This window comes from Salvelinus namaycush, chromosome 7 (assembly GCF_016432855.1).
Source record: "Salvelinus namaycush isolate Seneca chromosome 7, SaNama_1.0, whole genome shotgun sequence".
Lineage (NCBI taxonomy): Eukaryota > Metazoa > Chordata > Actinopteri > Salmoniformes > Salmonidae > Salvelinus > Salvelinus namaycush.
In genome coordinates, this window is record NC_052313.1 from 24,350,663 (window position 1) to 24,365,590 (window position 14,928).

The 14,928-nt window shown below is 44.0% G+C and overlaps 1 protein-coding gene across 1 annotated transcript; it reads right to left on the bottom strand.

Moving 5' to 3' along the window:
• Positions 1-595: 595 nt before the first annotated feature.
• Positions 596-14,183, bottom strand: LOC120051120 (leucine zipper transcription factor-like protein 1). The gene is made up of 10 exons (XM_038997792.1): positions 13,958-14,183; positions 7,497-7,621; positions 7,159-7,353; positions 4,473-4,530; positions 3,438-3,509; positions 3,268-3,333; positions 3,039-3,116; positions 2,400-2,576; positions 2,095-2,198; positions 596-1,951 (listed from the first exon to the last, which is right to left on the bottom strand). Exons 1-10 carry the CDS (start codon positions 13,958-13,960, stop codon positions 1,933-1,935), a joined length of 897 nt encoding a protein of 298 aa, XP_038853720.1. The 5' UTR covers positions 13,961-14,183; the 3' UTR covers positions 596-1,932.
• Positions 14,184-14,928: the final 745 nt, after the last annotated feature.

Sequence of the window (14,928 nt, forward strand, 5' to 3'; positions counted from 1 at the left end):
CAGCTTACCCCGAAAATATCTTTGGTATCCCAGATCGTTCTGGCAATTCTCACATAGAAACTTCATTGAGAGGAAGGATGTTTGACATTCTTTTTACATTTGCATCACAAACCATTTTTGAGAGTATCGTGTTAAAAGTGGCCACATTAGGCCCTTTTTAGACCTATACATGCCTCCTGTAAAACCCTATGATCCGTGAACCGTACAGGATACAGACAACATCTTGATGTCATTATACTCCTTGTAATGGGCTCTAACATATGGAGTAGGTCTACATTCTGAAATAAAAAAATTCACATTCATTTATTCAACATTAAAAATATTGATATCTCAAAAGTATCCTTTTAGATTATGTTAATTTTAAGACATTATTTTGAACAATATACGGTAACACTGACACCAAGCGTCATAAGTTATAACACGGTCATAACCATGTCATAATATATCATGACAGCTGACATAACCTGTCAAAATATGGTCATAACCCTGTCATGATAGACATGTACAAAACATTAGGAACACCTGCTCTTTACATGGCATAGCATGACCAGGTGAATCCAGGTGAAAGCTATGATCCATTATTGTACGGTAGATGAAGGGGAGGAGACAGGTTAAAAAATGATTTTTTTTTAGCTTTGAGACAATTAAGACATGGATTGTGTGTGTGTGCCACTCAGAGGGTGAATGGGCAAGACAAGAAAATGTAAGTTACTTTGAATAGGGTATGGTAGTAGGTGCCAGGCGCACCGGTTTGAGTGTGTCAAGAACTGCAACGCTGCTGGGTTTTTCATGCTCAACAATCTCCCGTGTGTATCAAGAATGGTCCACCACCCAAAGGACATCTAGCCAACTTGACACAACTGTGGGACGCATTGGACTCAACATGGGCCAATGCGAATGCTTTCGACACCTTGTAGAGTCCATGCCCTGACGAATTGAGTCTGTTCTGAGGGCAAAAAGGGGTTACAGCATAATATTAGGAAGGTGTTCCTAATGTTTTGTACAGTCAGTGTAGAACTTATATTCCATAAATATTTATTTGCATTCGCTAAGGTCCAACCTCTGATCTTTCCAATAAATATTTGGTATGCTAAAACAGGATAGATGGTAAGAAAATTAAGAAAACATGTCAAATCATACTATGTAAACATTTCCCTCACTAACTTCCCTCGAGATATGTTTTCATGTTATGCTATGCTGCGATTCCTAATATGTACCATTAGCCATGACTCTATTCATGGAGCTCTGAATTACACCATCTGAATACATATAGATAGATGTTGCATCATGCCTTAACTACATGTACAAAGAAATAGATGAAAAAGAATGTACTGTCTTGAGAAGAGACAATAATTCATGTGTTGGTATCATGGAAAAAATTACACATCACCATCAGACAGATATAGATGGCTGCAAAGCTTCAGGCATATCTCCCTTATTCAGAAGGCCTCCTTTTTAGACAGTGAGTCAAGGACTTGAAAGTACTTGCATAGTGCAGTGAGGAAAACCTACTACTACATACAAAACTTCAGCTACTAGATAGGACTCCAACTCATAGATATGGGACAGAATAGAGAAGCAAAGGGACAGAGACATTCAAGGTTCTTCTCCAGTGAGACTGACCATAGGAGGCTCTGTCGATTAGCACCCAACCCTTAATCTCCCACAATCCTCTCCTAAACCTAACGACTACAAAAGCTGCTGGATCAGCGAGATGATACGATTCTTCTAGAAGGTTCTGAACTACTGGTGAACTGTGATATTCTCAAGTGCACTTTTAATTCCAACCGCCTACTCCTGCAGTGGGGTAGAATAAATGATGAATGGGCCAAAACATTCTCCACCGTGACAGACCCTGGATTTGGGCCATTTCCACCTTCTTGTCATGCGCTTTAACCTCCATTTTGTGTCTTGTCGTGTGAGGCAAAGGGTTCATTCATCTGACTCGTATCTGGAAATTAAATATTGGAAATGTTAGCGGAAAAGGTTGTTAGACAGGAACTGCAAACATAATCATCATTCAGCAGAAGATGAATTAATAAATCTGTCTGTCTATCATTCATGATCATTTCTTATGATAATCAACTTACTCACTTTGAAAGGCGTTTCCTGATGTCCTTGATCTGCTCGTTCTTCTTGGTGAGAATCTCCTTCATGTTGCGGTAGGCAGACGTCTGCTGGAACTTCCTATCCAGCTCCTACGCACACACAACCACACAACAGGGTTGCATGATAACCTCTTATTGGCAAATATAGCTGATATAATTGGGTCCATAGCTCTTGAGCCAAATGCTTACTTCAGACACTTCACCCAAGTTCACCCAACCTTGCATTGTTTGACAGCAATGCATGATTTCTGTGAAAGGCACCAGGTACCAGTATGGGGTAGAAGGACGTACCTTCTCTGCTAGGGCCAGCTGTTCTTGTACCCTGAGCAGGTCGTGTTTGGCAGAGACCAGGTTGTCCTGCAGGTCTCTCTGAGAGGCAGCGTTGACACTCAGGGACTTCTGGTAGTCCTCCTGCAGCGCTGCCATCGTGTCCTCAAGACTAGTGATCTCCTGAGAACGAGTGGCCATCTTGGGGATAGAAACAAAGCACTTCAGTGGGTGGACTTTTAGGCTGAGTCCCAAATGGACCCTTTTCCCTATACAGTACTTTTGACCAGAGCCCTATGTGAATAGGGCACCATTTGGGATGCACACTTATAGGGAACCATTTGGGATGCACACTTAGATGGACATGTATTCAACACACAAAGCATAGTGTCAGATTGATACATACCAGTTGATTTCCATGAAAGCAAACAAAATAATAGTAATTGTTCAGAAAAAAGAACGACTAAAGGTTCAACACATCATAAACACAAGGCCAGCATGGGGTCAACTTATTTAAAAGGAAAAAATACTACAATGCTCAAATCAAAACAGGAAGGAAACAGGAAATATTACTGAGTGAAAAGTCAACTGCAACAGTCATCTTATGTTCCTTTGGCCCATTTTGTTATATTTATATTGTTAACCCTTATAGTGCTAAAGTACCTTCTGTTCCCCCTGGACCTTCTGCAGGTCTTTGAGAGCCCTCTCCGCCTTTGTCTTCTCATCCAATGCACCCATGGCCTGAAACACAATCAGTATACTGCAAGCTACTTCATAAAAGTGATTCCAACATTGATCATTCAATTAGCAAGGTCAGGTGTAGGTTAGATGGAAACATGAGCACAAAATAAGAATATCCTAAATCAGAAACACACATCATGGATTTAAATACCTGGGTTTCCAAAGTTCGGAGCCTGCCCTTGAGCTTATCCTTTTCCTCTTGTAGCCTGGATATCTCCTGATGAAAAACCAATGTAATGTAACAGTTACGCATGAGTCTCTTACAATGACCTGGTGTTAATTCTGCTAACTCTATATTACCACAGGAGTTGAGTTCTTTACCTTGTTGAGAAGTTCAGATACCCCACCTTCATTCAGGGGTGATAACTTGGGCCTGCTAATTTCCTGGTTAGTCTGGGTAAGAAAGCAAGGCAAGTTTTCAAGTTTCAAATGACATTTCCACGAGCATAAGTACAGTGAAATGGCTTTCTTGCAAGCTCTTTCCCAACAATGCAGTACTCAATATCAGTAGTACTATAAAATGAAGTGAAGTAGAGCACCTCCTCTCACATCAATGAATGGCATCAATTCATGATTCCAGCCGTCGACGACCTTGATAACATGGACTTAAAAACAAAGTGAAACACACAAGTTGTTGTTTTTGAATTGTTGTTCGGGCCTCAAGTGAAAACCACACCTCGACAAGCCTGAAGGGAGAACCTCATAGAAAGGTTTCGCATGGGGAGGGTGTGAAGTGCTAGATGAGACGATCCTATCAGAGGGCTGGTGACCACGTTGTTCTTCTTCTATGGTCACATCGTGTGGTCTGCCGTTTCCAATTGTGATACGATTCAAGTGCTGCGTATTTCATGTAAGTGCGATAACTCAGCTGAACCAGTATAAATAAACATGTCATACATTCAAGCTTATTGTTCGATGGGTGATTTAAGCTGTCAATGACTTTGACTTAAAACATTAACTTATAAACTAAGTGAAACGTATGAGTTGTTGTTGGTGAATTGTTGTTCAGACTCAAGTGAAAACCCACACCTCGACAAGCCTGAAGTCTGGATTTCATAGAAATGTGTTGCATGGGTATGAAGTGCTAGAAATGTGTTGCATGGGGAGAGTGTGAAGTGCTAGAAGAGATGATCCTATCAGAGGGCTGGTGACTAAAAATAGTTGATTTTCTATGGTCACATCGTGTGGTCTGCCGTTTCCAATTGTGATACATTAAATACAAAGCATTTGAATCGTAAGTGCAATAATTCAGCTTAACAAGTATGAATAAACATGTCATAAATGTATTATTTTTTTTATATAAAGGGCAAATGGTTGCATAAAAGTCTAGGTGGTTGGGCTTTAGTTAACAGTCACCTTATTTTGGTTTTTAAATTCAGTCTTCTCAAACTCAGCCACTTGCTCTAACAACTCTCTGTGGAGAATGAAAACAAAAAAAAGGGGAGAGATAACATGTAAATTAGACAATTAGCACATTTATAGCTTCCTTTTTTTGTCATTAAGCAGATGGTCTTATCCAGAGTGACTTACAGTAGTGAGTACATACATTTTCTATACTGGTCCCCAATGGGAATTGAACCCACAACCCCGGCATTGCAAACGCCATGCTCTACCAACTGAGCCACACAGGACCCCATGTGGGATACAAACAAAGCAGAGTAACGACAGACTGTTTGATACCATACAGTGAGTGTCAGTGTACTGACTCGTTGGCCTATAACAGCTACATGTTTCTTTATGAAAGAGATGTATAACATATTGCAAAACATTTGACGTCAAGTATAGGGGAGCAGCCAACTGACAGTTCCATATCTTTAAGAACAATAAAACACACTTGTTGTCCTCCTGAAGACAGTTTAACACTAAATGTTTGTGGTGAAGAAAGCACCTCTACACGCTTACTGCATATGTGGTTTGAAAAAGCTGCAGAACGCACGTAGATGTGTGGCTACTAGGGGCGTATTCCCTGCTTCTGACGCCCTACTAACAGCCACACAGGATTGAGGCCTACGGAAAACACTTTCAAGGGCTTGTTTATCTTATCACATGCATGTAGGCGTACTACAAAAACACTCTACAAAAGCACAGGGCTTGTTATTTTTTACCTTTTGGTTTTGTTTGACTGGTGTCAATAATAAAGGTCAAATGGAGTTGAAGCTCCCTCACACTCATGCCCCTCCCCCCCCTTTACACCGCTGCTACTCTCTGTTGTTATCATCTACGCATAGTCACTTTAATAACTCTACCTACATGTACATATTACCTCAACTAACCGGTGCCCCCGCACATTGACTCTGTACCGGTACCCCCCTGTATATAGTCTCGCTATTGCTATTTTACTGCTGCTCTTTAATTACTTGTTACATTTATTTCTTATTCTTATCCGTATTTTTTTTTAAACTGCATTGTTGGTTAGGGGCTGTTAAGTAAGCATTTTACTGTAAGGTCTACAGCTGTTGTATTCGGCGCATGTGACTAATACAATTTGATATTCGCAGCCACATTATAGGAAAAGCAAAGTCTTGTCTGTAAAGTACAAAAATTCTCTCTCTCTATCAATTTTCCATGTAACCACAGCATTCTACCGTGCTGATGGACCGCCAACTTTTTATATCAAAAAGTTGGGACTGTAAAAGGAATGGCTTTCCCCTCCATCTCTAAAAGACACATTAACACAGTCCATGGGCCTGGAATTGTACTCTTGTACACATCACAGAGCCATGCTATAAATGTCAGTGTCATGTTCCTGTGCCCCAGTAACAAGTTCAGATCTATCCAGAGACTGGGGGAGTGAGTGTGAGGAAAAAGTCCTTAGCCTCATCCTCCCATTTGATCTTACTGGTGGGGAAAAGAGGGAGTGGAGTGCGGGAAACCGTTACCTGATAATCCATTACGTAATTGCTCCAAAAGCCCTAAAATCAGAGTTTAGATTTCGGAAGGGAACAATTGAGATGAATTGAGCGACCAGCTAGTTGCCAACATTTCACTGCTGACCCGGCTGACTTTGGCCACGCTGCATTGTTCCCTGTTGTATCTTTAGCACCTCTGGTCTGAGGCACCATGATGAATGATCCTGTGGTATATTCAGCGTGATGAAAGGGAATGCGCTAATAAGTTTTTTGGCACCGTGTCAGTATGCCCTCAAGGGGCAAAGTAAAAATGTGACAACCCCTCCCCATGAGATATAGCTGTTTTTAACGGTAGAGAACATTCCCACATCTTTCTGTGTCCAGGCTTGTTATTAAGCACTCCTGTAAGACATTCTTGGCAGCCATGCTTAGACACCCTGGATGCAACAGAGACCTTTCATTGGCAGTTTTTTCTACACATTTTGCTTTGTCTCCACTTAGCCTAGGTTATTTACATTTTCTTAATGGCATTCATTTGGACAAAATTAGCTGCCAAAATAAAGAAATGTACATGTTAACTTTCAAAACATTCACTACACTGCATGTGGAGAAAAGCAAACTTCCTGACAATATACGCCAGGCAAGGCAGGCGACAACAACCCAAACAAACCATACCTAGGTATCGTATCATGTGAACTACTCCACCCACACAGGTCACACAAGCTGTGGTTGCATCTGGCTACATATCAGTGACAGTAGGAAACCACAGAAATGGAAAAGCAGGGTACTATTCGAATAAGAATGAGTGGTTCAGCAATGACCTCAGTGCCTTACGTACATGAAAAACACTGAAGGAAGCGGCTTCTGCTTTGAGTATGGGGGTGCTCACTGCTCAAACTCTTGTGTACATAATAGGTGACTCTACTGACAGGCTACACACAGAGGCATGTTGGGGTTAAAAGGTTGCTTCCCACCTGAGTTTCACCCTCTTGTTAACCCTTGAACTCCCATAAACCTTCACACACTGCATAATTATCAGTACTACCTACCTACTGCTATCATGTACTTCCATCTGTTTGAAATGTCAAAGTAGGCCTCAGCCTGCCCTCGCAGCCACCCCTCATCCCCACAGTCCACCTCCAAGCCATCCCACCTATCCTCACAGCCCCCTTCCCAGCCACTCCACAGCCCACCTGTTCTCCAGCTCCGAGATGTCAGTCTGCAGACGGAGGTAGAACTTCTCGGCCTGAGAGAAGAGCTGCCGGAGCAGCAGCACGTTGGTGTGGGCCATGTTGATGAGCTCCGTCTCCACCTCTCCTCGCACCACTAGCTGCAGCCCGTCCAGCATGTCCCGCACCTCGTCCACCGTGAAGGTCTCGTCCACTAGCCTAGAATGTAATAACTTGTTTTCCCAATAACATATACACAAATACCATAAAAAGCAGTCCTAAGAGGACGGGACTTGCATTCCTCCGAACAACATTGTTGGCTAGCTGTGATAAACAATACCCTAAATTTTGTGACACAACACCTGCTGTCTTTGAGGTCCTCAAAGCAGGAGTCAATGGTCTTGAGTCTGATGGCCCTCTTGGAGCGTGCAAAGCGCATGTAGTTGATCGCCTCATTCTGATGGTGTTCATTGAAACCAAACTCAGCCTTCAAGGAGAGACAAGGAGGAACAGGGATGGATGTCAGTGAATATGCAGGTAAGTAATGTTAGCTAGAAGACTGGCAGTGGCAGTGGCCCTCTTGATTGATCAACTACAGACTAGTTCCGTAGCTAACGTTAACTGCCTAGTTATTGTCTCAAGCACGACATCGAATAAGGCAATGGAGGGGTCCTGCTATTCAATAAATGTACAGTACTGCAAGGTTATCTGGCTGCAGTCACTAAGCTATGATATGGATGGCTAGCTAACCAGTAAAGAGCGCTGTGTTGTCATGGAAACATCATACCATATAACTTCTAGCTAGGCAGCTAGCAAGCCTAGTTGTTGGCTAGCTAGTTAACGTTAACGATTTGAATTCGTATTCAGCACTTCGCTAGCTACTAAACTAGCTAACATTAGCTAACTATCCGTGCAGTAGACCGCATCGATTGCAGTGGTTAGTGTAGTACTAGACGCAAGGCAAATCTACATCCCTTTCTAAATCCACATCAGCAAACTGTCCATATCATAGCTTAGCCAAAGATACTGGGCTCGTTTGAGTGGTAAGGCGAAATCAACCGACTGTAGACGAGAGTCGATGAGTGAAGTCGGGGTTGGTGTAACGTTATATACAACAGCCGAAAGTCGGACACTAGTGTGGTTTTCCAATAACAAGGCTCAGTGCAACATACTAGTGTTGCCATTGTTTATAAAAGTTGTTTTAAAAGTTGTTTAACCCCTATTACTAGCCTGTTCAACCTCTCTTTCGTATCGTCTGAGATTCCCAAAGATTGGAAAGCTGCCGCGGTCATCCCCCTCTTCAAAGGGGGTGACACTCTAGACACAAACTGCTACAGACCTATATCTATCCTACCCTGTCTTTCTAAGGTCTTCGAAAGCCAAGTTAACAAACAGATTACCGACCATTTCGAATCCCACCGTACCTTCTCCGCTATGCAATCTGGTTTCCGAGCTGGTCATGGGTGCACCTCAGCCACGCTCAAGGTCCTAAACGACATCATAACCGCCATTGATAAGAGACATTACTGCGCAGCCGTATTCATCGACCCGGCCAAGGCTTTCGACTATGTCAATCACCACATTCTTATTGGCAGACTCGACAGTCTTGGTTTCTCAAATGATTGCCTCGCCTGGTTTACCAACTACTTCTCTGATAGAGTTCAGTGTTTCAAATCGGAGGGCCTGTTGTCCGGACCTCTGGCAGTCTATGGGGGTGCCACAGGGTTCAATCCTCGGGCCGACTCTCTTCTCTGTATACATCAATGATGTTGCTCTTGCTGCTGGTGATTCTCTGATACACCTCTACGCAGACGACACCATTCTGTATACTTCTGGCCCCTCTTTGGACACTGTGTTAACTATACGAAATTGTTTGACTACAGAGGTAGCAAAACTGTACTTCAAATCTATGATACTCCCCCACTTAACATACTGCTTGACTAGTTGGGCCCAAGCTTGCTGTACAACATTAAAACCTATGCAGTCTGTCTACAAACAGGCTCTCAACGTGCTTGATAGGAAGCCCAATAGCCATCATCACTGTTACATCCTCAGAAAGCATGAGCATGTCTTGTATTCAAGATCCTAAATGGCTTAGCTCCCCCTCCACTCAGTATTTTTGTTAAACAGAAAACCAAAACATATGGCAGCAGATCCACAAGGTCTGCCATGAGAGGTGACTGTATAGTTCCCTTCAGGAAAAGCACCTTTAGTAAAGCCGCTTTCTCTGTGAGAGCTTCCCATGTCTGGAATACACTGCCATCAGACACACATAACTGCACCACATATCACACTTTCACAAAATGCATGAAGACATGGCTAAAGGTCAATCAGATTTGTGAACATAATCCCTAGCTGTGTATTGCCGCTTTCCATGTTGTCTGTTGTCTGTAGCTTGTGAGGTGTGGAGGCCTCCTAATTGTCCCTAAAGTTTCTAAGCAAACAGCTGGAGGCAGGGCTTTCTCCTATAGAGCTCAATTTTTATGGAATGGTCTGCCTACCCATGTGAGAGACGCAGACTCGGTCTCAACCTTTAAGTCTTTACTGAAGACTCATCTCTTCAGTAGGTCATATGATTGAGTGTAGTCTGGCCCAGGAGTGTGAAGGTGAACAGAAAAGCTCTGGAGCAACGAACCGCCCTTACTGTCTCTGCCTGGCCGGTTCCCCTCTCTCCACTGGGATTCTCTGCCTCTAACCCTATTACAGGGGCTCAGTCACTGGCTTACTGGTGCTCTTCCATGCCGTCCCTAGGAGGGGTGCGTCACTTGAGTGGGTTGAGTCGCTGACGTGATCTTCCTGTTTGGGTTGGCGCCCCCCCTTGGGTTGTGCCGTGGCGGAGATCTTTGTGGGCTATACTCGGCCTTGTCTCAGGATGGTAAGTTGGTGATTGAAGATATCCCTCTAGTGGTGTGGGGGCTGTGCTTTGGCAAAGTGGGTGGGGTTATATCCTGCCTGTTTGGCCCTGTCCGGGGGTATCATCGGATGGGGCCACAGTGTCTCCTGACCCCACCTGTCTCAGCCTCCAGTATTTATGCTGCAGTAGTTTATGTGTCGGGGGGCTAGGGTCAGTCTGTTATATCTGGAGTACTTCTCCTGTCTTATTCGGTGTCCTGTGTGAATTTAAGTATGCTCTCTCTAATTCTCTCTTTCTCTCTCTCTCTCGGAGGAGGACCTGAGCACTAGGACCATGCCTCAGGACTACCTGGCATGATGACTCCTTGCTGTCCCCAGTCCACCTGGCCGTGCTGCTGCTCCAGTTTCAACTGTTCTGCCTGCGGCTATGGAACCCTGACCCGTTCACCGGACCTGCTACCTGTCCCAGACCTGCTGTTTTCAACTCTCTAGAGACAGCAGGAGCGGTAGAGATACTCTCAATGATCGGCTATGAAAAGCCAACTGACATTTATTCCTGAGGTTCTGACTTGCTGCACCCTCGACAACTACTGTGATTATTATTATTTGACCATGCTGGTCATTTATGAACATTTGAACATCTTGGCCATGTTCTGTTATAATCTCCACCCGGCACAGCCAGAAGAGGACTGGCCACCCCTCAGCCTGGTTCCTCTCTAGGTTTCTTCCTAGGTTTTGGCCTTTCTAGGGAGTTTTTCCTAGCCATCGTGCTTCTACACCTGCATTGCTTGCTGTTTGGGGTTTTAGGCTGGGTTTCTGTACAGCACTTTGAGATATCAGCTGATGTAAGAAGGGCTATATAAATACATTTTATTTGATTTGTGGAAACACTTTGTTGCTTTTATGAATTTTGTCTTGCTGCTTTTTGTTCTATGTTGCTCTGTCTGTATGCTACGTCTTACTTGTCCTATGTTGCTCTGTCTGTATGCTATGTCTTGCTTGTCCTATGTTGCTCTGCGTGTGCTCACTGCTTAATGATTGTCTATATTGTAATTGTTTTTAATAACCTGCCCAGGGACTGCGGTTGAAAATTAGCTGGCTGGCTAAAACCGGCACTTTTACTGAAACATTGATTAATGTGCACTGTCCCTGTAAAAATAAAATAAACTCAAACTCAACTCAAACCTCCAGACGAGCTTCAATGCCATACGAGACGCAGACTCGGTCTCAACCTTTAAGTCTTTACTGAAGACTCATCTCTTCAGTAGGTCATATGATTGAGTGTAGTCTGGCCCAGGAGTGTGAAGGTGAACGGAAAGCCTCTGGAGCAACGAACCGCCCTTGCTGTCTCTGCCTGGCCGGTTCCCCTCCACTGGGATTCTCTACCTCTAACCCTATTACAGGGGCTGAGTCACTGGCTTACTGGTGCTCTTTCATGCCGTCCCTAGGAGGGGTGCGTCACTTGAGTGGGTTGAGTTACTGACGTGATCTTCCTGTCTTGGTTTGTGCTGTGGTGGAGATCTTTGTGGGCTATACTCGGCCTTGTCTCAGGATTGTAAGCTGGTGGCTGAAGATATCCCTCTAGTGGTGCGGGGGCTGTGCTTTGGCAAAGTGGGTGGGGTTATATCCTTCCTGTTTGGCCCTGTCCGGGGGTATCATCGGATGGGGCCACAGTGTCTCCTGACCCCTCCTGTCTCAGCCTCCAGTATTTATGCTGCAGTAGTTTGTGTCGGGGGGCTAGGGCCAGTTGGTTATATCTGGAGTACTTCTCCTGTCTTATCCAGTGTCCTGTGTGAATTTAAGTATGCTCTCTCTAATTCTCTCCTTCTCTCTTTCTTTCTCTCTCTCGGAGGACCTGAGCCCTAGGACCATACATCAGGACTACTGGGCATGATGACTCCTTGCTGTCCCCAGTCCACCTGGCCTTGCTGCTGTTCCAGTTTCAACTGTTCTGCCTGCAGTTATGGAACCCCTACCTGTCCCAGACCTGCTGTTTTCAACTCTTAATGATCGGCTATGAAAAGCCAACTGACATTTATTCCTGATTATTATTTGACCATGCTTGTCATTTATGAACATTTTGAACATCTTGGCTCTCTCTAATTCTCTCCTTCTCTCTTTCTTTCTCTCTCTCGGAGGAACTGAGCCCTAGGACCATACGTCAGGACTACCGGGCATGATGACTCCTTGCTGTCCCCAGTCCACCTGGCCTTGCTGCTGTCCCAGTTTCAACTGTTCTGCCTGCGGTTATGGAACCCCTACCTGTCCCAGACCTGCTGTTTTCAACTCTTAATTATCGGCTATGAAAAGCCAACTGACATTTATTCCTGATTATTATTTGACCATGCTTGTCATTTATGAACATTTTGAACATCTTGGCCATGTTCTGTTATAATCTCCACCCGGCACAGCCAGAAGAGGACTGGCCACCCCTCATAGCCTGGTTCCTCTCTAGGTTTCTTCCTAGGTTTTGGCCTTTCTAGGGAGTTTTTCCTAGCCACCGTGCTTCTACACCTGCATTGCTTGCTGTTTGGGGTTTTAGGCTGGGTTTCTGTACAGCACTTCGAGATATTAGCTGATGTACGAAGGGCTATATAAAATAAACTTGATTGATTGATTGATACAACTCTCCTTTCGTGGCCTCCAACTGATCTTAAACGCAAGTAAAACTAAATGCATGCTATTCAACCGATCATTGCCCGCACCTGCTCGCCCGTCCAGCATCACTACTCTGGACGGCTCTGACTTTGAATACGTGGACAACTACAAATACCTAGGTGTCTGGTTAGACTGTAAACTCTCCTTCCAGACTCACATTAAGCATCTCCAATCCAAAATTAAATCTAGAATCGGCTTCCTATATCGCAACAAAGCATCCTTCACTCATGCTGCCAAACATACCCTCGTAAAACTGACCATCCTACTGATCCTCGACTTCGGTGATGTCATCTATAAAATAGCATCCAACACTCTACTCAACAAACTGGATGCAGTCTATCACAGTGCCATCCGTTTTGTCACCAAAGCCCCATACACTACCCACCATTGCGACCTGTACGCTCTCGTTGGTTGGCCCTCGCTTCATACTCGTCGCCAAACAAACTGGCTACAGGTTATCTACAAGTCTCTGCTAGGTAAAGCCCTGCCTTATCTCAGCTCACTGGTCACCATAGCAGCACCCACCCGTAGCATGCGCTCCAGCAGGTATATCTCACTGGCCACCCCCAAAGCCAATTCCTGCTTTGGCCGCCTTTCCTTCCAGTTCTCTGCTGCCAATGACTGGAACGAACTGCAAAAATCTCTGAAGCTGGAGACTCATATCTCCCTCACTAGCTTTAAGCACCAGCTGTCAGAGCAGCTCACAGATCACTGCACCTGTACATAGCCCATCTGTAAACAGCCCATCCATCTACCTACCTACCTCATCCCCATACTGTATTTATTTATTTGTCTTGCTCCTTTGCACCCCAGTATCTCTACTTGCACATTCATCTTCTGCACATCTACCATTCCAGTGTTTAATTGCTATATTGTAATTACTTCGCCACCATGGCCTATTTTATTGCCTTAACTCCCTTATCTTACCTCATTTGCACTCACTGTAAATACATATATTTTTTATTTTGTTCTACTGTATTATTGACTTTATGTTTTGTTTATTCCATGTGTAACTCTGTGTTGTTGTATGTGTCGAATTGCTATGCTTTATCTTGGCCAGGTCGCAGTTTCAAATGAGAACTTGTTCTCAACTAGCCTAACGTTACCTGGTTAAATAAAGGTGAAATAAAACAAATAAACACACGTTGAAAGGCGGTGACCATTGACAAAAGTGATCCGCTCGAACGCACCCACTAGTAACTGCTCCTTGTTCAATGTGACTAACGTTAAACGTTACTAGTAACGTTAGTTTACAGTGGCTACTATAACTAGCTAGCAAGCTTCCTGCTAACATTTGGCTAATGTTACTTACCATTGTTGCCAGCAAACACCCGACTCCTTAACTGCTAAATTGTAGGTTAACTGGCTAGGCCACAATGCACTAACTAACAGGTACAGTACGATTTATATGTATTCATTTATAGTGATATCTGAGAAGATAATCTAATAACGTTATCAGCGAGCTCCGCTATTCAGTGGAGATTATTGGATACCGAATAGAGTAATTGCTTTGGTAACCATGGGGACCTTCTTCTTCTTCTTCTTCTTCTTCTTCTTCTTCTATGGTGTTTATCAGCGGTTGGTATCCAACGTTATGGTGCATTACCGCCACCTACTGTACTGGAGTGTGAGCCAGAGACGGAGAATATAAATCCTACCTGCCAGCCCTGTTTCTCTTAAAAAAGATAACAACATATTTGAGACTGTATCTAATGATGTTCTACTCAGTATAATATTTAAACGAATTTCCCTTTCTCCCTCATACTGGATCTCAGCCTCTCTTTTTCCCCTCTCATACTGCCCTCACTGCATCAGTCCATGCTCCACTGTCTCTGTTTCCTGGCAATAATCACACTTTCCTGTTGGATGCTTTCCTATCACATTTAAAGTCATATTATTCAACCGGCTGTGTCCCACCCTTAATCTTGTAAAAATAGCCTCTCTTCCTGCCGTCCTCCCCTCCCCAACTTCCCTCAATCCTTGAAATAAATACCTGCCCTTAGTATCTCTATTCCACTGCTTCTGCCATCGCTGCACCATCACTGTCCATATCAGGCATTTTGCCTCAGCCTTGCGCATTGAAACTACAACATCAACATCCCCACTACTAAGTACTTGTTTAGCCAGTACATCAAATGCCTCGTTCCCCTCCACCCCCACATGGGCTAGGACACAAGAAAATCTTGTCTTTATACCCATCTGTCTAACCCTGCCATGGGTTTGTAGTATGTCATAAAGCAGGTCTTGTCTGCTACGTGAGCTAAAGGACTGCAAACACTTGAC